At 42.7% G+C, this 24,834-nt stretch overlaps 1 protein-coding gene across 2 annotated transcripts in view; it reads right to left on the bottom strand.

The window, feature by feature from the left end:
- The window catches only part of LOC121866101, an 86,781-nt gene that overhangs the window by 7,998 nt on the left and 53,949 nt on the right, over positions 1-24,834 (bottom strand). Inside the window, exons 4-5 of one of the 2 annotated variants that reach the window (XM_042365697.1) lie at positions 2,855-2,959; positions 2,281-2,389 (exon numbers count right to left, since the gene is read on the bottom strand). In XM_042365697.1, coding sequence (XP_042221631.1) covers positions 2,281-2,372 — 92 coding nt within the window. In that variant the 5' untranslated portion in view covers positions 2,373-2,389; positions 2,855-2,959. The remainder of the gene's footprint in view (positions 1-2,280; positions 2,390-2,854; positions 2,960-24,834) is intronic. The other variant, XM_042365696.1, reaches the window with a different exon arrangement.

Here is a 24,834-nt window from a genome sequence, read left to right as displayed (position 1 = left end):
GGCTATTTTTGGTCAAGTTGTCTCACTGTTTACCATTATTGTTTACCTGCACCATTATTGTTTACCTGCACCATTATTGTTTACCTGCACGGTTTCGGCCCTCTTTCACTGTATACCTATATTATCTATATTCATGTTGAACTGTATACCTGCGTAGTTTATATACATACTTAACTAATTGTAAACCTGTATGATAATTTTACTAAACAAATATTATTACTGTAGAGGTTCCAGGTGGGTGTGTGTGTTTAGATTTTTGGTGTGAACGTAATTATGAGACAACTTGTATACATGTGGGCGTTTTCTGAGAATTGTCTCGACCTTTTCTCTCCTTCGCTTCTCTCTCCCTGTTAGTCCCTCCTCCTCCTCCTCCTCCTTGTGATCTATTCATCCCACACACAGCACAGAGCAATAAAGATGATAGATGGAACAGTTCATATTATTTATGCATATCTATCTATCTATCTATCTATCTATCTATCTATCTACAATATCAGCCTATCTATCTACAATATCTAACTATCTGTCCGTCTGTAGGTCATTAGCACGACCAATTGCCCCCCCCCCCCAAAATAGGTTTTTTTTATGATTGGCTTGTTAATTACCATAGTAATGAGGACTTATAATAATGTCTTAAAGAAATGTCATGCATTTTCCCCTGAATTATTTGTGTCATTAAGGACTGAGCTCGCAGATAACTGAATCTCGGACAGGTAATGAAGCCAGGATAATGATTCAACATTAATTTCAGGGTCATTAGTATAGGTTTAGTTACTCGAGTTTTCTGTTTTTTTAGGAAAGATGCTTCATTAGAAAGTTGAAACGTTTCTCATTTAAGATTCAGCAATAAATTAATATCTGAGACGTATATTTGAATTAACGAAAAAAGTTGATTTCTTTTCTATCTTCAAAATTGACGATGTTGATATTGGAATGTAATTTGTTAAATGATTCAACAATATTTCATCCCCTCAAAACAAGAGTCATCTCAAACTTGCAGAGGATTGAGTAATTACCTTATGAAAAATGGATGTAATTATATCATTGTTAATTACCGCTAAAGACTCAAATTCTAGATTTTTAAAACCAGTTCCTTAATCAGTATATTGCAACCCACTTGTACTGAGATACTGAATAAAAGCAATTGTTTTAAATTATCTCTAAAACACCTGAATAGGGAGAGTTTCATTAAGTAACACCTGGACATTTATATGCAGATCCACCTGACATGTTCAATGGACATTAGATGCTAAATATACTGTCTTGGTGTTCGTCTGTGCCAGCCGAGATCTGTTCTGACAGTAATTGGCAGAAAAAAACTGTATCACTGGCTAACAATTAATTACTGACACATACATAATCGTGTCTTTAATTAATTCCTTCAATTTGAATGCTGAAGAATTTTTATGTGCAATAAACTTTTACTATACAGGGAGGTAAACACAAAAGAATTATTGTGTATTCATGTACTAATTACCGTGCCAATAATTTGTCAATATACATAATTACACACGACAGAAAATGCATTGAATTCCGTTTACTGTAATGACAATCGAAAAACAACTTTACCTCATTCACCTGCTCTTAATTTGGACGGTAAACACCTGTCGCGGCAGCAGACAGCACCTGTATATCGTCACCGCCTCTCATATCCGTCGGTCCTCATTACGGCGACAGAAACCTGAGTAAACTACCTTAAATGTAAGTCCCAACGGCGGTAAATGACGTAAGTCACACTTAAGGCCTGGAGGATTTACCTGAAGTGAAGACAGAGACGGTCAAGGGCCGGAGGATTTACCTGAAGTGAAGACAGAGACGGTCAAGGGCCGGAGGATTTACCTGGAGTGAAGACAGAGACGGTCAAGGGCCGGAGGATTTACTAAGGTGTGAAGACAGAGACAGGTCAAGGCCGGAGGATTTTGGAGTGAAGACAGAGGACAGTCCAAGGGCCGGCAGATTGCAATTGAAGACAGGGGCTGGATTTCAGAGACCAGCGGATTTACCTGGGTGAAGACAGAGACGGTCAGGAGCCGGCAGTTACCTGAAGTGAAGACAGAGGTCAGGGCGGAGGATTTACCTGGAGTAAGACAGGGGCGGTCAAGGGCCGGCGGATTTACCTGGAGTGAAGACAGAGACGTTCAAGGGCCGGAGGATTTACCTGGAGTGAAGACAGAGACGGTCAAGGGCCGGAGGATTTGCCTGGAGTGAAGACAGAGACGGTCAAGGGCCGGAGGATTTACCTGGAGTAAGACAGAGACGGTCAAGGGTCGGAGGATTTACCTGGAGTGAAGACAGAGACGGTCAAGGGCCGGAGCGTGAGCGAAGCCTTGGCCATGGCTGAAGGTCTGGCCGTGGGAGGTGTCGGACCACATCCTGATGTACAGCGTGTCTGTAACAAGAAGTTAGTGTGAGCGAGGTGAAGCTGTCGGGAGTTGGTGGTCTTGTTGATTGTCACTATATTCCTGTGAACTGTGTGAAACTTTACTTGCCAGCACTAATGGTACTGATTCTAACACTTTCAGATATATATCACACTAACACTCTCATTCATCAGTGGCCAGGATAGCTTATACCAAACATTGAAAATTTATATACCTGTACATATATTAATGAAACCCTCAAATACCTTACGTAAGTAAGTCCTGCATTACTAATACAATTCAAATAGTGAATTTCAGTATCGCGAATGCATTAATGCAGAGAATTTTCTAGTACTCTGTTTGGAACCGGCTGTGATGCGGCCACTGTCTGGAGCCACGGTGTCCTCCCCCACAAAGTCACAACACGGGAGCAAACCACAAAGACGCCACCTTCAGACCACGAGCCACACACCCTGGTTGTATATACTACTCACTCAAACCTCGGCCACGACTATTCAGCAGCACAGACAGGGCTCAGGACTCAGGCACCACACCGGTCAGCACAAGCACCAGAACGAATCTGCTCTCCCCTCTCTTCCCTGCAGTGTAAACTTAACATTAGTTCAGACACACATTCGAGTCCCCATGATGCACCGAACCCTCTGAACCTGGCTATGAAAGGCGTTATCCGTTTGTTTTATAATGGAAAATTATTAATTGCAAGATATAATTTAACTTAAATTATATAGTAAAATCATGAGGTACAAAAATTATTTATACAAGCAAAAATAGGCAGGATTCCTTCACAATTACCATCTACATAACAGCTACCGTCTAAACAACTACCGTCTACACCAGATAGTCATTACTTAAATCTTTCATAACATGTTGCCAGTAATCTAAATACAGTTTACTTATTAATGAGAGCTCCCATCAGTGCAGGCGGGGTAATTATGGTGGCTGTGAATATTTCATCAGCCACCCCGCGCTCCACTTCTGGGGGAGGCGGGGGTTGGCTCTCACTCTGATTGACCGGAGTTAAAAGGACAAGTTGTAATTAAGTAAACAGAAATATTAAATATGTTTGCATGTTGGTTTGTGAGGGTAGGGGGGTGAGGGTGGAAGGTGAGGCTGAGGGTGGAGGACGGAAGGCTAGGGTGAGGGGTAGGGTGCGAGGTAGGCAGCCAGACTCGTGAATTAGAGCTGATGGTCCGTTGGGCATGAATGGACTACAGTGTGGCCGAGTGATAAGGAAGTGTAATTACTGCCCCCACCCCTGTACTGTAATACACTAACGAATTCCCACTGGAAAAAACCCTCAGAAAAACAACAAAGTTAAACAAAATCTAGTCAATTCATTTACGTTTTAGTTTTAGTTCCATGTTATGTTATGCTTAGTCTGGGTGACGTCATATTATGTTTAGTCTGGTTGACGTCATGTTATGTTTAGTCTGGGTGACGTCATGTTATGTGGTGTTCCATCTCACAATCTTGGGTTTGGATATTCTCATATTTAATCATCTTAATATTATCCTCCTGGCGGGTTATAAAGAACATATTTTGTTACGGTAAACTCTCGGTGCAATTTCGAAGCCATCTTGGTCACCAACTTAGCAGGGTGGAAGTTAAGCGAGACTGCTGGGTTCTCTCTCTCTCACATCTCCCGTTACCAGGAAATTTAGCTGACAATGTCTTGGTGATGCAACACTGAAAGTTATGCTCAACACAAACTTAGACGGCAATAAACACAAGAAACATTCATGAATTTATTGCGAGAATTTATTGTGTGTGTGTGTGTGTGTGTGTGTGTGTGTGTGTGTGTGTGTTAAGCCCGGCCCGGCGGCACCTGGAATGTTGATGGCGGGGGATTCAGGTTCATCACAACACTCGGGGCTAAATAGAATGGAAAGACTGAGAGCCCCGAGTCAACAGTTCCCGGAGGCTGACTGTATTCTCACAAGTCTCAGCTCATGGTCCCAGCTATTGATCTCAGCTCATGGCCTCAGCTCATGGTTTCAGCTCATGGTCTCCGCTAATGATCTCAGTTCAGGGTCCCTGCTCATGGCCTCAGCTCATGGCCTCAGCTCTTAAATATGGTAAATATCCTAAACGTTTTAGGTCTTTGAAACTATTAACTTCTAAACATGGCTTTGATAGGTAGGGGAGGTATTGCACGGGACTTGGTGCCCCTTGATCTGAGACGACGAAAGAGGAGGAAGAGGAGGAAGAGGAGGAAGAGGAGGAGGAGGGAGACATTCTCAAATAGTGAAGGCCAGGCAGACGGATGCTGTGATCTGGGTCTGACAGCTTTCAATGACCCACCTCCTCGTGCCTCCATGACCACTAATCCATATCACTATCCTGTGTTGACCTCCCTCGTCCCCTCATACCACAGGACGCAGTATCAATGTTTTTATCATCCTGACCTCACATGACCCAAGGTGTTTCATGCTTGACCTCACATGACCTGCTCCATCTTGTGCCTCACTGACAGAATATGAACATTGATTGGTGTTTCATGTTAGCTTCACAACTTATTTATTTATGGTGTCAGTGAAACTTCTAATGTGATAATATAGAGCAGGTTGGTTGTAAATGCGCAATTTGTAATGCTTAAGAGAATCCACGAAGCAATCTCAAAACGCCACAGACCTAATCACAAAACGCCACACTCCTAATCTCAAAACGCCACAGACCTAATCTCAAAACGTCACATGACTAATCTAGCGAAACCCCACAAAAAAATTTTCTTATAAAATTTGGTGAGATTTGACCTTCAGTTTGCTGTGGGTGAGGGAGCCGTGACCCAAGTTTGTTTATCAACGAAATGAGGTGAATAATTTAGGAAGTCTTTGTTGACATGTTAATAAGTGATAACCATCTTGGCGTTCATTTTTTATCAGCGATCTTGAGCGTAAAACAAACAAACACACAAAAACAAACACACACAAACACAAACACAAACACAAACACATGACTCTAATAAATGTATTCTCTTAAGGTAAACCGTCTCTCATTATAAGATCATTAACACTATACCTGGATCACCCTACCTGTCGACTCCATCATCATCAACACGAAGATGCTGAATCTCTTTCTCTCTCTCTCTCTTCCATCACCTGTCAGATAACCCTTCTGTTTCTCTCCCTCTTTGCCTGTGTCTCAGTCTTTCTGTCTTTTTCTGTTTCTGCCTTTGTCCTTTTCTGCCTCTATGTCTTTCTTCCCCATTGTCTGTCTCTTCGTCTGTCTCTTCGTCTGTCTCTCCCTTTGTCTGATTGTTTCTCTCTTCTCATATGTCTCCTTGTCTTTCTCTCTTCTTATGTCTGTCTCTGTCTTTGTATGTCTGTATTCCTTTCTTTCTCTTTCCCTTTGTCCGTCTCTACCTTTCCCTACCTTTCCATTTTTATTCTCTCTCCCTCTAATTCTCTTTCGCTCGGCTTTGTCCCATATGTTCACATTTGACCAGAGAGTCAAGTGAGGGAGCCAGCCAGCCAGCCAGCCAGCCAGCCAGCCAGCCAGCCAGCCAGCCAGCCAGCCAGCCAGCCAGCCAGTCAGCCAGCCAGCAGCAGGTATACAAACCCAAGTAGGTGATGGCAATATACCCAGCCTGCCATCTTGTTAGTGTGGGCCGCGGGCTACACAAGATGTCTGCTGTCTGCCTGTCTGCTGTCTGTCTGTCTGTTTTGTTAAGATCTGGGTAAGGTTTATTATCTGTATTGGGAATTTGTACGGGTGTGCGTAGTGATGTACGTACACATACACGTACACACACACGTACACACACACACACACACACGTACACACACGTACACACTTGTAATCTACTGACATATGTTAAAAACTATGACAAAAACCCTCTCCTCGCCCACTCCACCGTGACCACCTGGGTGAGGGGGGAGAGGCCCTCTCACTCACTAATAACATCCAACGTTCTCCCTCTCTCCCTGGGTGGTGTGTGGGCTGGGGAGAGGAGAGAGGAGGGAGGAGAGGAAGAAGGAGGTAGGAGGAGAAGAGGGAGGTGAGGGAAGGGAGGGATGGGGTAGGAGGTGGGGAAGGAGGTGGGGGGAGGAGAAGAGGGAGGTGAGGAAGGGGAGGATGGGGTAATGGGGAAGGAGGTAGGGGTGGAGTAGGTGAGCAGGAGGGGCAGGAGGAAGGGAGGATGGGGTAATGTGGGGAAGGAGGTGGAAGAGGAGGTGAGGAAGGAGGGATGGGGGTAATGGGGAAGGAGGTAAGGAGAAGAGGAGGTGAGGAAGGAGGAGGTAATAGTAGAAGAAGGGAGGGGTGAGAAGGAGGGATGGGGTAATGGGAAGGAGGTAGGAAGAAGAGGAGGTGAGGAAGGGAGGGGAAGGGGTAATGGGGAAGGAGGTAGGGAGAAGAGGAGGTGAGGAAGGGAGGGGATGGGGTAATGGGGAAGGAGGTAGGGAGAAGAGAAGGTGAGGAAGGGAGGGGATGGGGTAATGGGGAAGGAGGTAGGGAGAAGAGGAGGTGAGGAAGGGAGGGGAAGGAGGTAGGGAGAAGAGGAGGTAAGAAGGGAGGGGAAGGGGTAATGGGGAAGGATCCGCTGGTGTTTTACTGTACTGGACATCTCTCATACTTTCTCTCTGCTTTTTCCCATTCTCTTTATTTGTCTCACTTTCTCTCAATCTCTCTATTTCCCTTTCTCATCCTTTAACCGCAATCTACCTTAACCGTAATTTATCTTAACCGCAATATTCCACACTCATGAACTGCCTCACACACTATCCGAGTCCCCGTAATCTACCATTATTCGCGAAGTACTTAATTGAGATTCGTCTTTTCATTCGCGAAGTAAAATAATAATTTGTTTTTTCTCCTAAATGGTAATTCAAGAACATACCTGTTCTTACTTGAGGGACGAAAATATCTTGAGTATTTTGTTAAGAATCTGGAGGACGACGTTGTAGGATTATTTCATCAACGCGCAGGACCTCCGCCTTAATTACCCAGACGTGGCAACACTGTCTCGTCTAAGTTTGTTGGTTAAAACTTCCAGATTAATTCCCGCTTCTGGCACTAATTACGAGTCTGAGCATGGGGGTGGTCTAATGGTGTGTAATACCTGGCAAAAGTTGTGGGAAAATTAAGAAAGAAGAGGCTGATACACGCTAACGAGCCACGCGAACCTCCGAACCCCTCGAGCTACGAATCTTCGAACCTCTGAACCTTACGAATCTCGAACCTCCGAACCTCATGAACTTTCTCACTCCGAGTTCTACCAAAAGTGTTTTCGCTTACCAAAAAAGGTTAATAAACAATTAATTAATAAAATGATAACTTTTCTACCCGAGATTCTTAATTAGCATGTTGCATGTTGACGAAGAGAACCAAAATTTTAGAAATATCTACCAAAAATAGCTAAAGAGTGATGGTATGAGGACATTTCCTTAAATCTAGTTTATTATGTAGGAACACACACACACACACACACACACAGAGTACCGAATTCGAGAAAGATCTAACGACCGTCGACCAGCATGAAGTGGGTCACCTACTCTCTCACCCCCCCCCCCTCTCTCCCTCCCTTCCTCGTTGGTGTTCATAACTCAAAGGATATTTCTTTTTTAATACCGTGAATGGGGGCAGTTTGTCTTGAGGGAGGTGGCACTACATCTCGGTAATTCAGAGGTTAACTACAAGCCCCGCCTGCATGCCTCCCTTAACTCATCATGGTTGCCGAGTTGGGTTATGCTGGGGGGTAACCGCTCTTGGTCGATGGTATTTATATTAAGCGTTTCTTTATTGAGAGAGAGAGAGAGAGAATATCACATTTTTCCCGTACCTGTTAAAACGTTGCCGTCCTCAGATACACAAAACACTGCTCCTGGTACACCCTGGGGGAGGAACACCTGACTATCCTCCATCATAAATTCAGAGATTTTTCTGCAGAAATTCAAAATTTTATTGAAAATTTTTTTTATACTGTAACTGTTGAAAATTTTACTTTTACATTTGCATTTATTAAAGCATTTTTCAGACGGTCTTCCAAATGTTGGATACGTCATTAGTATCGAAATATATTACTTCTCTTGAACATCCCCTTAAAAGCGAGCAATTTCTTCCGCTCCATTCAACTTCCACCGACATTTTTTGCCTGGTCTACCTGAGGGACAGAAGCGGTGTGTACCGTAATCCTGTCGTCGTAATTGTGGTTAAGAAAAACCTAAAATTCTAATTTAAATTGTTTTTCATCTAACATTTTTGCAACTCTTTATCCAATTCATTTTACATTGGGAATAAATTAACGTTGTAGTAATTGATTCATTCACGAACGTTCCTGTGTTTGTTTACATTCTGGAAAACAGCTTCGCCCAGAATACACCTTGAGCACGATGACTAAATCCCTGAGTACGATATCTTAACCCCTTGAGCACGATGACTAAATCCCTGAGTACGATATCTTAACCTCTTGAGCATGATGACTAAATCCCTGAGTACGATATCTTAACCCCTTGAGCATGATGACTAAATCCCTGAGTACGATATCTTAACCCCTTGAGCATGATGACTAAATCCCTGAGTACGATATCTTAACCCCTTGGGCATGATGACTAAATCCCTGAGTACGATATCTTAACCCCTTGAGCACGATGACTAAATCCCTGAGTACGATATCTTAACCCCTTGAGCACGATGACTAAATCCCTGAGTACGATATCTTAACCCCTTGAGCATGATGACTAAATCCCTGAGTACGATATCTTAACCCCTTGAGCATGATGACTAAATCCCTGAGTACGATAACGTAAGACTGAGTACAAGCCTTTCTTTGTACCATAGACGAGTCAATAGGTGTGTCTGGGTACAAGTGAGTGAGTGACAGAGATATGGAGTGTGTGTGTGTGTGTGTGTGTGTGTGTTAGGACTGGAGTGAGTGAAGGCTGGTGAATGAAGGCTAGAATGAAGAATGAGGGTCGGGGTTATAACCAGCAATCCTTGTTTACATAAACCTGTAATATCAGCATCAACAAGTCATGACATGTCAATCAGCTGACTATCGGGAGCCCATCCAAGGTCGATGTATTTGTGAGAGAGAGAGAGAGAGAGATATGTTTTAGCACTATTTGTTATTCGTAACACTGTAAACTACGGGTCATGTTACAGTGTAATTCTAGATCTCAGTCATTTAATGTCTGTGTTGATCCTGGAGCTGTAGTTGATGTGTTTGTTTTTGTTATTGTAAATATTTATGGAATTGTTCCTGTTAGCTCTGGTAATAATAATAATAATAATAATAAAACTTATAACAACAACAATAGTAATTATACCACACTACAATAGTTAAATAAAAGGTAAGTCTCAGGTGAGCACCCTAGACCCCTGCACGGCTCTGTCCTGTTGACTTTTGGCTTAGTGGTGACCTTTGACCTTCCCTCGTCTCCCGTGTGGGCCGGCCCTTGTATATGACCCGCGGCCTACCACTATATATAAAGTTTTGAACAGAAGGGAATATTGTGCTTAATATTGATACGACAACTACTACAACTATTACTTAGGACAGCAACTACAACTATTACTACAACTAATACGACAACTACTACAACAATTACTACTAACACTATTACTACAACAACTAATACGATAACTACTACAACTATTACTACTACAACTATTACTACAAAAACTAATACGACAACTACTACAACTATTACTACTACAACTATTACTACAACACCTAATACGACAACTACTACAACTATTACTACTACAACTATTACTACTACAACTATTACTACAACAACTAATACGACAACTACTACAACTATTTTTTTTTTTTTACGTGGCCTCCAGCCTCCCCCAATAGCCACACCTTCGCCACCATTTAATTACCTTAATATTAAATATCCTAATACATAAGTAGCTATCCTATCTGTATTAAATTAGTTGAGTCAATATCTGCAGCAGTTGTCGGAGTTGGGGCAGAAGCTCTCGTTCCCCTGAGGCAGAGCAAAGCCGACCGAAGGAGAGAGAAAGACAGTCGACATCTCATCCAGGCTGTAACGAAACTTCTGGGCTGCTGCTTCTGTTCGGAGATCACCTCCGCGAGTCTGGCGTAGAAACATCTTGCACTTGGTCCCATCCCTCCAGAGGTTGTGAACACTAGAGGAGTGAGGCTGCTTTGATCAACGTTTTGAATTCTCTCCCCATATGCCATTCTCTTGTCGTTCTCGTTCCTCCTATGTGCAGCATCGAGAGCTAGGTTACGGTGACATGCGGCCATGGGATCAAAAATCCTGATGTCGAAGAAAGCTCGCTGTCCCCGCGTCCAGAATCCTCGACCACTGATGTCAACACGGGCTTCGTTAGATGTGTTTGAAGTCCTATGTTGGAAGATCTCACCATCCAATGGAAGGATGGTCGGTTCTACCATGACATCCCGGCAGATTTCCTTCAACATATTTGCTGTTAGGTCCCTTACTTCGTCATGCCTCATGCATATGAAGCCCCCTTTCTTGCACACCATGGCGTGATCGCCGTCATAGGAAGAGCCACACATGCATTGGGAGGGCAAACCTTCTACTGGCCGACCGTACCTTAGAGCAATGGCATCTGTAAATTCTGGTTTGTTAAGACTGAAACCATTTGCCCTTATCGGTAACGTAGCTAACCAGTTCGAGGCGCCCACCTCCTGCGCTATAGCTACGTTTTTTTCAAATTTTCTGGAACCTGCAGCAACAGTTGCTGCAACTTATCATTTTGGCAGTGCTGTCGATCTGTCGTAATGGACCTACGAATCTCGTTTACTTCACTGGTATCGACCTCCCCTGTTGTGTTCTGGGCAATTATGTGGTCCGTGAGGGCTGCCGTGAGCTTAAGTGAATTTTGATGTTCGGTGGCTGCAATCTCCTCTGGATTGGTTAGTCCCATCCCTCCCAGTCTTGATGGAAGTGCAAAAAGTGCTCTTTCAGCTGGGGTTAAGTGAGTGTGTTTCACTAATTTGGGAATGAACTTGACACTGATAGCTTCTTCCAGAGGGTGGAGGAGGGGTCCGATATCAGGGATAGTACGCATCAGGTAGTTCCAACGATGCTCGACTCCATGGGTGAATGCAGCAAAAGCCGCATGTGGCTCTGTGTTAGCAATCTCAGACAGAGCTTGGATTTCTCTAACCCACTCATTAACCTTTCCCGCTACGTACTCGGTCTTGAAGTCCGTAGTGCCAATTACTGCGCCTAGATGTCTTTGGCCGTCCTTAGTTATTTTGACCTCACTTCCGCCAAAAACCTCCTTTGCCCGTTCATAATGTTCTGGCTTCACGTTGAGGAAGGACTACAACTATTACTACTACAACTATTACTACAACAACTAATACGACAACTACTACAACTATTACTACGACAGCTACTACAACTATTACTACGACTACAACTAATACGGCAACTACTACAACTATTAATACAACAACTAATACGACAACTACTACCACTACAACTAACACGACAACAACAACTACTACTAATAATAAAGGTGTATCAAAAATAGTGTACAACATCATACGCGGAAAATATACAAAAGACATAAGTGGTATACATATATAATACACCGTGACGTGAGGGGAATAAGATCCAATGTTTTGAATAAGAGTCTAGGTTAGTTAAAATGTTCCTCAGAGTGACATACAGGGGTAATCTAAACGTATCTCACAGTAATATATCAAGGGTTCGAGTCCCGCTTGGCCCTGACACACGCGGGACGGGTGTTATCCAACGTGACACTCTACCAAACGTCACAGGTTTCCCCCTGTACTAACACTGGATAGACCAACCGCCCAAACGGCTAGTAAGGTAACAAGGGGTGAGATGATAAATAAAAAAATAAAAAATAAGAACAATCTACGACAATGATGGCAGTAGAGCCTTGATGGTATAATGTGTACATCACCCATCCATCTTTGTACCAAGTAGAGTAAAATTCTCCTGAAAATTGTTGGTGGAGTTGATGAATCAAAGTTATGATTACAACCAGACAACTTTTGATTACAGAAACCTCAAGAATGCAGGGATGAGGCGGCCGCGTGGATACATCTCTCGTTCTTTGTCGTGAAAGTCGCTAACTCGAATACTGCCCCCTCGTACAGTCACCCACAAAAGTCCAGTTCGTCTCCTCTCCTCTTCAACCATGAACCCCAAGTTTAGACTCGTGAATCCCAAACATTTAAGGACAGAAAATGCATCAATATCTACTGCTTCGGTTCACGAGCCTGAATCCCGGGGTTGGTGGAACAGCAGGAGAGGCGACAGAAATTTCGTGGGTGACTGATACATAGAAGGCTTTGTGGGCAGTATGCTGTATCCACGCTGCCCCTAACGGTCCGTGAAGTTTGCGGGAGCTTCTTTCATTTTTATGAGTATAGAAAAACCTTAACACAGACAGATTAACAAACAGACACACATACCAACTACAATATCCCTTCACCCAGGCAAAGGAGATAATATATATGCGGGGCTCCGGGCTTGAAGTACAGAAACGATGGCAAAAAACAAAAACAAAAACATAAAAAAAAAAAATATGCAATTAAAGTAGAGCAAATTTTGAAATAAGTACAATGGTATAATAAACTAGTCTTAGCGGGTTGTTTTGTTCTTGTCAGCAGTCGTTCGTGTGTCGGTCCAGGAGTGTGTGTGTGTGTGTGTGTGTGTGTGTGTGTGCACTGAAGGAAAGACTTGGGGAACAGCAATGCCTAAACACTATCACAAACACCGACTCATCCATGTCTCGATTTATTATGAACTGTGATGACTGTTTTAAGGTACGAGGTTTACACAGTCAGTTCGCACAGTTTAAACACAGTCTTTGCTTACACACAGTCGTAGTTTACACACAGTCGTTGTTTACACACAGTCGTTGTTTACACACAGTCGTTGTTTACACACAGTCGTTGTTTACACACAGTCGTTGTTTACACACAGTCGGAGAACAACATTACGTTACCATAAAGTTAGTGAACCTAGGACCGTCTCCCGTCTTCCTCCTCCCGTCAAGTTATATCCGTCTGCTAAGTTTTGGTAGGCCAGACACACATCCTTCTCCTCCTGCGGCATCCTTAACACAACCAGACATAATCCTACCTCAACACGCTATCCTATCACCCTAAATATATCCTACAGTTATCATCCTTCACACAACAGAAAATAATCCTACCACACACTCTCTATGTCCCTCAACAATAACAAGAGGCCAACATTAATTTGAAATAAAATGTTTATAGGAAACTTGAAAAATAAAAATGAACTTGTTGCAACAGTTAAACCCAGATGATCTGTTCCTAATTCCCCGCGTGCTGTAAGCGGTGTGTGTGTGTGTGTGTGTGTGTGTGTGTGTGTGTGTGTGCGCCATCTTCGCTGTACCTTATTTCTCTCTCTCTCTCTCTCTACCGATACAAAACAGGAAAATGCTTAAGATATCATTTGCATATTGTTATCCAGTTGGTTTGACTAAAAACAAACATTGTGGGACATTTGAAAGAAGTGATTTAACTTGAGTACGCTAACTTAATCCCTTGAGTACGAAAATTTAACCCCCTTGAGTACGGTGACCCCATTCCCTTGAGGACAATATGATCGTACTCAAAATTAATTGGTTAGTGTATCGAAAAGGTTAAGTTATCGTACTCAAAGCGTTAAATCGTTGTAATCTAGGACCTAAATCATCGTAGTCATGGTAAAAAGGCATCGTACTCAAGGGGTCAAGTCATCGTACTCAAGAGGTCACCAGCCAGGTCACCACCAGCTAAACTCATTTGCATACTGACACTCAAGACGGCTTTACTTTGTAGCTAAATTCTTAAAACAATTTCTGGTAAGTCATTTGCATAGTGTCATTACAGTGTTGGGGGGAAAATTAGAACAGTTTTTATCAATCATTTGCATTTTGTTATCAAGACTGCTGAAGTATTTCGGGTTAGGTTAGGTTTGGTTAGGTTAGGTTAATAGCATGAGGCAAGACGAGGTATGATGAGAGCCAAAAGACGTTGTTCCTTTGCTATGTCTCGCCTCAAAGGTAAATACTGTTTATCTGGTCTTCCAACATAGCCGGCAGCACGGGGACGGTCCTCAGAGGTATTTTATAATTACTTGGTACCGTATTTGTGTGTTGGTGAAGGTTGTTGTTAGTTAATGTGAAAAACAATAAAGATAAGTTTTACTGAAAATATGGATGATTTTTTTTTTTTTACGGAAAAATTGATGGTCGTTTCCTCGACTATATATAAATTTCATGATAATTCTTTGATAAATTGTGATTTTTTGTGAATTGTAGAGAATAAACTTTGATTATGGAAAGCAGACAAAATGTTATTCCTGTCATTCTTGTTCCTGGAATCTGTGTTGTGTCAGCAGCCTGTGTGCTCCTCACTCCCAGGAGAGGATCAGTGGGACGCGGCGCCTACATTAACTTTCAGTGGAATACAGAGAGGCGACCGATCACAGGGGATCCCGTTCAGTCCTAACCTAACCTAACCTAACCACATTGTTAGAAGTGGGACCTGGTTGTAATGGGCACCAGTAGTAGTAGTTGGGATAGTTTAGTGTGGGCTGTGTTAGTTAAGGGTCTATACACGGGGTCACATCACATATGAACACTGGAGTAAGTTTTCACTTTAGCTGGAATATTCAAACGTAAATTATGTGTAACACGTTTTAATCCTCCCAATGATCCTGTTCCGGGTTATGAAACAGTAAATAAATGATTAAATAAACAAGACTACCAACCATAACTGCCAACATGCTTACGTTATTAAAGAATAACCAATCACCACTGTAAGTTGTTTAAGTAACTTACGTCACTCACTCTCATTGGTGCTCATAACTCACAAAGGTGTCTCACAATTCATAATTTATATATTTTTTTAACTACGTTCACCGGTAGTTGTCATACACTCTTCACGACGGTAATTAATGAGATACAAATAGACTTCTTTGTTTACGAGTCCCACTACTTAAAAAAGGAGGAACCAATCAGCAGCAAATGACACAGGCTCTTTCTCTGACATCACAATTACGTCACAGAAAATAAACCAATCACCGCAGATGACGCAGGTTTATCTTTGACGTCATACACACGCCACAGAACATAAACAATCAGGTGTTAGGCCATCACACACACACACACACACACACACACACACACACACACACACACAAGAGGAGACGGTGACGGGTTGACGTACACACAAAACAACACACTGTCGGGAGGTAAAGGCACTGTCGGGTGATAAAGGCACTGTCGGGAAGTGACTAGATGTAACACAAAATCACCTGTCGACATACCGTTTTATCATACTTGTATATCTGAACCAACATGAACTTAATGTGTCTGTCTGTCTGTCGGTCTGTCTGTCTGTCTGTCTGTCTGTCTGTCTGTCTATGTCTGTCTGAACCAATCCTTAAAATATTTAATACAAAACAGACTTTCGATAAATGAAGCAAACATTGATAAAACACACACACTAAAAACCCAGTGTTAAGGAGTGGCAACATCTGGACAAGTGTGTGTGTGTGTGTGACTCTTGTACAGGTGAGTGTATACGAGTGGTTTCAGGTACTGCCAGCCTGAGGTGTCACTTCACAGCCCAGGTCGAAAGGTCACTTGAGGTTTTTAGAGCTTGTTTGAGAGAGAGAGAGAGAGAGAGAGAGAGAGAGAGTTTCAGATGACAAAATCATCTGCTCAAATTCGCAATCATTTCCCCTCTGTCCTCACAACAGTAGTCGACACCACACAGTTGTCTCATCCCCAGTGTTGTAAATCCATCTCAGTTATATTCTTGATACCGGATTAGTTCACACTCTCATTACATAGAGCCTTAAACTACATCACCTGAAGCTTAGCCCCAGCTTATTTCATCTGAAGATTAACCACCCTAACGTTGGCTGAGGGAATAAGATTAGGTTAGGTTAGGTTAATCTTCAGCAGCCTGACGTTGAATTTAATTATGTTCTCTGTCAGATCATAAGATTTAAGTGAGGGAAGTTTGGTTACATAGAACAGTGTTGTCGCAATAGGTGGAATTACAACACCTGGACATCAAGGCAACACCGCCACAATAGCCTCTGGTCTCTGCAACATTCTGAACACATTCCTAGAAGTTGTAGCAGTTGAGTGTTGTCTAAAGGTGGTAAGGGGGGTGGAGGGGGTGCTAGGTGGGGATGGTGGTGGGGGGATGGGGGGGTGCTAGGTGGGGGATGGTGGTAAGGGGTGCGTAGTGGGGTTGCGGGGTGGGGCTGGTTGAGGGTAGGGTGGTGGTTGGTGGGTAGACAGCTAAATCCACGCGAATGTGGGCTTGAAGTGCGTTGATTCGTCAGGTTAGGTTAGTTTGTGTTAGGTTAGATTGAGTTACGTTAGACTGAATAAAGGTAGGTTAAGTTAAGATAGGTTACTTTGCGTTAGGTTAGTATGAGTTAGGTTAGGTTAGGTTAGGTTAGTTTGGGGAAGGTTAGGATTAGGATAGGTTAAGTGTCAGTGGCTTGGATTTAGGCACAGTCACTCAAAATACTATCTGTACTCGGGGTGATCGATGAATTTCAGAATGAACACTGCCGCTCCTGTTGTCTCGGTAAGGTTGCCAAAATCCTTCGTCCTTTGTGTCATATTTTTTCAACACAATTTTGTAAAGGTAGTTTTTCAAGTGACTGTACTTAATTAAGCCCTGGCAGTTTTAGTAAGGGTATTATATAGGGTCAACGGGATTAAGCTAACGACACAAACACCGATTCAACAACCATCACAGAAGACAAGAGCCAATCAACTTTCATCATACCCGCATAAACGTGGAATTCAACCATAAAAAAAAAAAAAAAGAGCTGGCAGGAGTTTCAGGTTTGAACATCCTGGTGAAGATATTACGTCATATCTCCTCGCCTGAATACCTGCCTCTGCTGTTATCATTCCCATAATTCTCCGTAATTCCTGTAACTTTGTTTTTGCTTTATCTGGGAGGAAAAATGTTGCCTGGATTACTGGCTTAATTCCTCTCCTCCTGCCGTGAATATGGAACAAAATAATTACACCCATTTTCTTTTAAGTAAGTAATATTTCAGTTGCTGATTTGCATTCCGTTTTCTATGATACTTTAAAGAAGCATGTGGGAGGTGAGTGGGAGTACTACCCTATATTACCGGGATTCATACTTTCGATAGGTTGGGTTAGATTAGGTTAGGATGGGATAGGTTAGGTTAGTATGAAGTGGGTTGGGTTAAGTTAGAATTATTTAGGTTAGGTTAGGCTTTCTGATCATTAATGTATTATGGCCACATTGTAGTTGTAGTCAGTGCGGAACTTCGTCATTTCATGCATTAATTTACACCGTCGACGCTACAGGCTGTGATGAGTTAAAGTGGCATAAGAGACCTCGCCATCTCTTCATTTGTCTGCGTCAACCTCGAGTAATAAACTATGGGCTCAATATTGATTCGTATTAGTCAGTTTCTAACTTTGTGATTGCTTTCTTGTTTTTTTTTTCAATTTCAAAACTATTATCCTTGTGCTCCTATTTTCTGCACGATTTGTCCCAATTGATTAGCTATTATTTGACCCAAGAAACATTTGATGTAAGGTGTTAGCGAATACTACTACTACTCCTAATAAAAAAAAAATAATAATAATAATAAAAACAACAATAATAATAACAATACAAAGAAAATGTAATAACTAAAGAACATCGAAAACTGGGATATTCCAAGGCTTGGGAAAGAGGCAGCAGCATCATGGTGGACCGCTGGGGTAATGTAGTTTAAAAGCTCCCGTCATTGGATTATCCTCCTTAGTGACAATAATTTCATTTTGTCCTTTCCACCACCCCCCCCCATCCCCAACGAGACCTGTGACGGATTGTTTTATTTTTCTCATTCTGACTTTCTCACTCTCTCATTATTTTCTCACTCTCACCCCCGTCCTCAATGTTTCTTATAACCTGTCAAAGACGCAACAGAGAGAGAGAGAGAGAGAGAGAGAGAGAAAGAGAGAACCTGTAGTGTAAACCAATTTTTTAATATTAGGTCATAAGGTGAAGGTCAGGTGACGTGAGAGCGGTGGGAGTAAACACACACTTTATCAATATGAATTTAATAAAAGTTAAAAGGTCTATATCATTGGCGTTTGGTTTCAGTATAGTCACTAAAGAGGACATGAATGCTTAAAAAGTCCAGCCTGGCGTTTTTTGAGAATTTAAACACCAGATTGAAATCCTTCTATAGGGAATTTCAATGTCATAAGAGCCATTTTTTTTAGAATTAAAAGGATTCAATAGTTTACTGCGAGATGTTGAAATTGGATTCGTCTTTTTAATAATAACAAAATTCATAAACCATGTTATGTGTTACGAAAACTTTACAAGGCAAAACGAGTCATTTTCTCCAATTGAAATGTTTCAGTGGGCCGATTTAATGGTCTTATTAGTACAGAATAGGAGTCATCTGTCTTCTGTGAGCAGTAGTGGGTGGTGGTGGTTTGTCAGTCTAAAATACAAATAAAAGAACAAAAATAAGACCAGACCCGGTGTAAGAAGTTAAATGGGAGAAAACATCCCTTTGTGAGGCTCCCTCTACCGGATCACCCATTGAGAAAGTATAAAAGGTGCTCAATCCTCCTCCCCCTCCATTTTTCCCCCCTTCGGCTGTTACCAGGGCAGCTCAGACCTCGCTAACAAGGGGAAGGGAGGGAGGGAGGGAGGGGGGAGAGAAGGGGGAGAGCCATAGAGGGGGGAAGGAGGAAAGTAGGGGGAGAGCCATTGAGGAAGGGGAAGGAGGGGAGGGGCGAACTCAATGAATCCTATTTCCTTTTGTGTTGTTCTGGGTTCGAGGGACGGGGGACACCAGAGGGTCTTTCGTCTCACCTGTATGAAGCCAATTAACGCCCACCTGACAATAGTCCACCATATGAGTGTGTCTATATATATATTCCCCGACATTCCCAGTTATATAGGCTTCAACAGGGCTTCTTCAGTGTTTCCTCGGAGTTTCCTAAGTCATTCCTCAAAGGGTTTCTTCATTCATTCTTTTAGGGTTCCTCATTCCATTTCTCCGGGGCTCCAACGTTCATTTTTTACAGTGTCTTTTCACTCATTCTTCCTTCAGACTTTCTCAAGATGTCTACCTGTTTCCTCAAGGTCTTTTCAGCCATTTCTTTTGGCTTTGAGCAAGTCTAGATCGACCAACCTGTTCTGATTGTTTCCAAGTTGTTATATTCGACCTTCCATGATATAAGGCGGTCATATTCGACCTTCCAGGGTATAAATTTCAAATTTTCGACCATATATATCACTTATGTCTCTCACCTAGCCATCATGTGTCAGTCGACCTACCAGTCTCTCTCAGTCAGCCAGTGTCTCTCAGTCGACTTGCTAGCATCTTATTCAACCATCTGGACACTCATATGTCTCTCACGAAACCATCCATTTAATATCTCTCATTATCTCTATTAATCATTCAATATCGTTCACCATCTCTCACCTAGCCCCCAATATCTCTCACCTAGCCCCCAATATCTCACCACCTAGCTCTCCCTGGTTATCTCCCTTACTCCTGTTATCTCGCACACTAGCCACCATCTACCAACACTCTCAAGACCAACAGCCGCTCGTTCCATTAACAACTCGTCTGGGAGCCCAACTTTTCACTCCTACAGGTGCTGCATAAACTAATTCTAACCTCGACCTAACCTAACCTAACCCTTGGCTAACCATCTAACCTAACCTAACACTAATCCTAGCTTAAGTTCTTGGGGAGGGGGGGGTGGAATAGGGCGTAAACACACTATCTTGGAATTGGAAATGAACACGTAAATTGGTTTAGTAGTTCGTGATCAACAGAATAAAACACTCGCACAAAAAAAAAAACCATCAGCCAATTCTCGTTAAACTGAGGAAAAGGGATGATGTTATTTCATGGGTCACTAACACAACTAATTGCCATACTGCCTCATAATGTATCGCACTGCTTCATTATTGTTCACACTGTCTTATAATGCCTCAGTGCTTCATGTTTCATACAATCTCTTAATGCGTCACATGCCTCCTAATGCCTCTCACTGCATTATAATATGTAACACTGTCTCAATGCCTCAAACTATTTTATAATGCCTCAGGATGACTCTCACTACGTCACAAGGCCTAATAATTCCCTCCTGACTGCGCCATAAACACACACTCCATTATTCAGTACAGGAAGAAGCGACGCCATTAAGGAGACTCTTCCCCGCGCCACACATTAATGCAACCGACATTAATTCCTGTCGTGGGGTGGTGGGTACCGTCTGGGGCCTACACCTGGGGGACGTGGGTTTGATTATGACAGGAATTTGTAAAGCTAACCAAGGATATGGAGATTCCCAAAGGTTCTTACGTTAAATTTTTCACGAGGCGTAGAGATGCAAGTTATCATTACCAAGTTACAGTTAGGTGATAAAATGAACACGTGTAATCTAAGTGAACAGGTTAATGAGAGAGAGAGAGAGAGAGAGAGAGAGAGAGAGTACTCTAGGTAAGAAAACAGAAAAAATACACTTAAGTTAAATAATAAGAGTTTTAAGTACTGTATAATACCCCACATCAAATAAAACTGCACTGTAGGTTGGTATGAGAAGGAGGGAGACTGCAGGAGGGAAATGATGGTGAAGTTCGTCTAAAGGGAACCTAAACGAGCACGGCAAGACGGGGAGTTGACATATATTGTGACAGGAGGTTCAAAGGGGAGGAGAGATTGATGGGTCGAATTTTATTGCCACACTGATCATGGAAATAGTGGGAGAAAGTGTATGTGAAGAATTGAAGGTATCTAATAAAAAGGGAAGGATGTGTGTGTGTGAGGGAGTGAGGCAAGTGAGGAGAGTGAGGAGAGTGAGGAGAGTGAGGGAAGTGAGGGAGTGGTTGTGGATGAGTAAGAGTGAACAGTATCACCCGACACCTATTGTACACAGGAGAGTAAAATGTTTCAAGCTGTTTTCATTTCCTCAAACTACAACTAACATTGTAAGCTAGAGAAAAGAACAACTAACTGGTCTGGGAATTAGTTTTTATTTCCAACTGAGTGAGTGAGTGAGTGAGTGGAGGGTCAGCCTTAACTGAGAGAGGAGTAAGGAGAATACATTTTTTACCGCGAGTCTTGGGAGGGTCATATCAAATTACTATGAGGGCGCTTCAAGACCTCTTCTTCATCCCTCTTCTTCTGAACCAGCAGGCAGGTCCTCTTCCCCCTCTTGCTTGTTAACGAGAGAGAGAGAGAGAGAGAGAGAGAGAGAGAGAGAGAGAGAGAGAGAGACCAACAAAACACAGTCTACCTCGATAGTCTAAAATTTCGGATCACTGCAGGTTAAAATTTCTGGGCGATTCTCGATTCGTTGTAAAGGATTGTTGATTCTTTCGTAGTTCAGTAGGGGTGTCTAAGAGAGGGGGGAGGGGAGGTGTGTCTGGGGTGTCTAGTGGTGCTTGAGGGTGTCTGGTAGTGCCAAGAGTGCCGAGTGTATAATATGAACACAAAGTAGTACCTTAAGCTGTGTATTCTTATATTACTCTATTAATTATGTATAGTAAAGTATCACAGAACATGTATTAATCCTATGTAATGTTTCCATTTATTATGCACCATGTTATGTATCATGTATTATCATATTATGTATTCAGCTTGTGAACGCTAGCATCTGTGCATGCCAGCGCGGAGTGATACATGGAGTTGAGATCGCTAGTCCTTATGGCGTGGAAGCCAGTGTTTATTTGTTCCTCTGTATTTGTCTCCCGTACGAGAATAAGAACCTATTTTCAAGATAACAAGTGTTTGCGTATACCCTCAGTAGTGTAGAACATTTTGGGGGTATCAAAGATAGACATAGACCTAGTAGTACCGAGAGTGCCTAGTAGTGCCGAGAGTGCCTAGTAGTGCCGAGAGTGCCTAGTAGTGCCGAGAGTGCCTAGTAATGCCGAGAGTGCCAAGTAATGCCAGGAGAGGGGAAGGGATGAGGGCTACACAAAGCACCGATTGATTCGTCCACGTTACACGGGTGGTCGCTTCCAGGCCTGAGGGATTCACCTCACCCAACTGACCTTCGACCTGTATGTGACTTGTGTTCCTGTGTGTGTGTGTGTGTGTGTGTGTGTGTGTGTGTGTGTGTGTGACTGTGGTTGACCTATGTGTGTTTGACTTGTGAGTGTGACTTGTGAGTGTGACTTCTGATTGACCTGTGTGTGACCTGTGATTGACCTGTGTTTGACTGTAGTGGACCAGTATGTGCGACCTGCAATTAACCTGTGTATATGACCTGTAATTCCCCTGTGTATGACCGTGTTAGACAAGTGTGTGTGTGTGTGAGACAGTGATTAACCTATGACATACCCATGTGTGTAAACTATAATTAACCTATCTATGACCTGTGTATGCCTTGAGGTCAATTAAGGCCATCTTAAGGTGCAGCTAATCTATACTAACCAATCACCCTTAAAACTCAGTAACAACTCCCAATCACATCTCGCTATAATTTAAGTTCCCATTCTAAATCCAATCTCAGTCCCATACCCTAATCCAGGAATAACTCACATTCCTAATCCAATCCTAATCCACATTCCGACGTAACCCCCATTCCAACTTGTCTCATTCCCGCCTCTGATTCCCGAAGCTCTGTGAGGCGGTGGTAGAGTGGACAGGGTAACTCTCTACTTTACTATGATCTTCATGGTTCGATTGTATATTTTTCTGCTCTCATAACTAAGATGTTAAAGCAAGTACTCGAGATTATTTTTATACTAATTATCAACAATTATCGCACAACAATATCGAATGAGAATTTATATTTTTCTAGGGTGTTTTTTATACACACACACACACACACACACACACACACACACACACACACACACACACACACACACACACACACACACACACACACACACACACACACACACACATAATAATTACGGACATAAGCTTGCGTGTGTTAATAGTGCACTGGGATGCGTTTTGCCTCCAGTGGTGATAAAACCTCGTAATTATTGAGAGAGAGAGTTAAATTAATGGACTGCAGTGTATCGCCTATAACCTAATGTTTGCTAACCTCTTCATTGACTCTTCACTCCTCGCCTCACTGTTACCAGATTGGAGCCGTATCATTTTTTTTTCAATTTCGGCTCCAGGAACAGATTGGGGAGAAACCAATCAGGCTCGTCAAAGCCAGCGAATGGACCTAGACAAATCACGTCTCTCACTCCCTCACCCCCTCTCCTCACCCCTCCCTCCTCCCCCTCCTCCCTCACCCCTCCATCACCCCTCACTCCCCTCCCCACCTCACCCCTCCCTCCTCACCTCCCTCCCTCACCTCACCCCCCCTCCCACACCCCCCTCACCTCACCCTCCCTCCCACCTCCCCTCCCTCACCCTCCCTCCCCTCCCCTCACCCCTCCCTCCCTCACCCCTCCCTCCTCCCCCTCACCCCTCCCTCCTCACCCCTCACCCCTCCCTCCTCACTCCCTCTACCACCAACATTAAATAGTGAGAAACCAAAGCTGGAAATTCTCTTGGTAATGGAGATAGTGAACTTGGATGGTGAAATACAATATTTTCTACAAAAGACACAATTACTCCTACATGAAAGATAACTTAATACTCTTAGGATAACAACTCCTAGATAACAAACAATGGGGTACAAGGCTCAAGGGAATGTCAACACTGGGGTCGGGTGAATTAAATTAAAAGCTGTGGTCCCCGGAGAGCTACGAGCTATGGGAAGATTGGTCAACACCGCCTTTAAAACATATGTTATTAAGGGACAAAAGTTCAGGCGATGATTCAATAAAAAAAAAATACTTAAAAAAACAAAACTACAAATTATGACAAAAACAACGACCTAAGTTACAACATAAGCAACAATCACAAAAAAAAAATACAAAAATAACAATCGGTAATTCTTATCTAGAGATGATAACTGTTAACTCAAGGACGGCCACACACAAATAACCTTTGGTATATTATTACGTTGACAGTGTGGATATATTATGACCTGTTTCACCTGTTTAGAGACGGTAATTAGTTGAGAGAGAGAGAGAGAGAGAGAGAGAGAGAGAGAGAGAGAGAGAGAGAGAGAGAGAGAGAGCCAAAATGACTATAATAAAAATAATCATCATTGCTTCTGACCAAAACAAACATTCAATACAACAGTGAAGGAAAAAGACTCAGGAATCAGAGGTCTAGCAGCTAGTAGTCAGGAAGGAATTAAGTGCTAGTATAGACACGTTCCTAGTGTGCACTCCATTATCCTTCATCAAGAGGGCTATAACTCGTGTGTGTGTCTGTGTGTGTGTGTGTGTGTGTGTGTGTGTGTGTGTGTGTGTTATTCCCGGGATGATCGCGGAGTTTGGCCTTTTTACCAATCTTGTTATATATAGCCAGTGTTTGATCGTTGTTTTCGTGTGGTCTTTTGTCGATATTTCGTAACATTTTATTTCTGTATTTAGCAGTGCTTTTGTGGTGTTTCTTTG

Source organism: Homarus americanus, unplaced genomic scaffold (assembly GCF_018991925.1).
Source record: "Homarus americanus isolate GMGI-L3 unplaced genomic scaffold, GMGI_Hamer_2.0 scaffold9514, whole genome shotgun sequence".
Lineage (NCBI taxonomy): Eukaryota > Metazoa > Arthropoda > Malacostraca > Decapoda > Nephropidae > Homarus > Homarus americanus.
The sequence above is the reverse complement of the archived record's forward strand: the minus strand, read 5'-3'. Positions and strand labels throughout refer to the sequence as shown.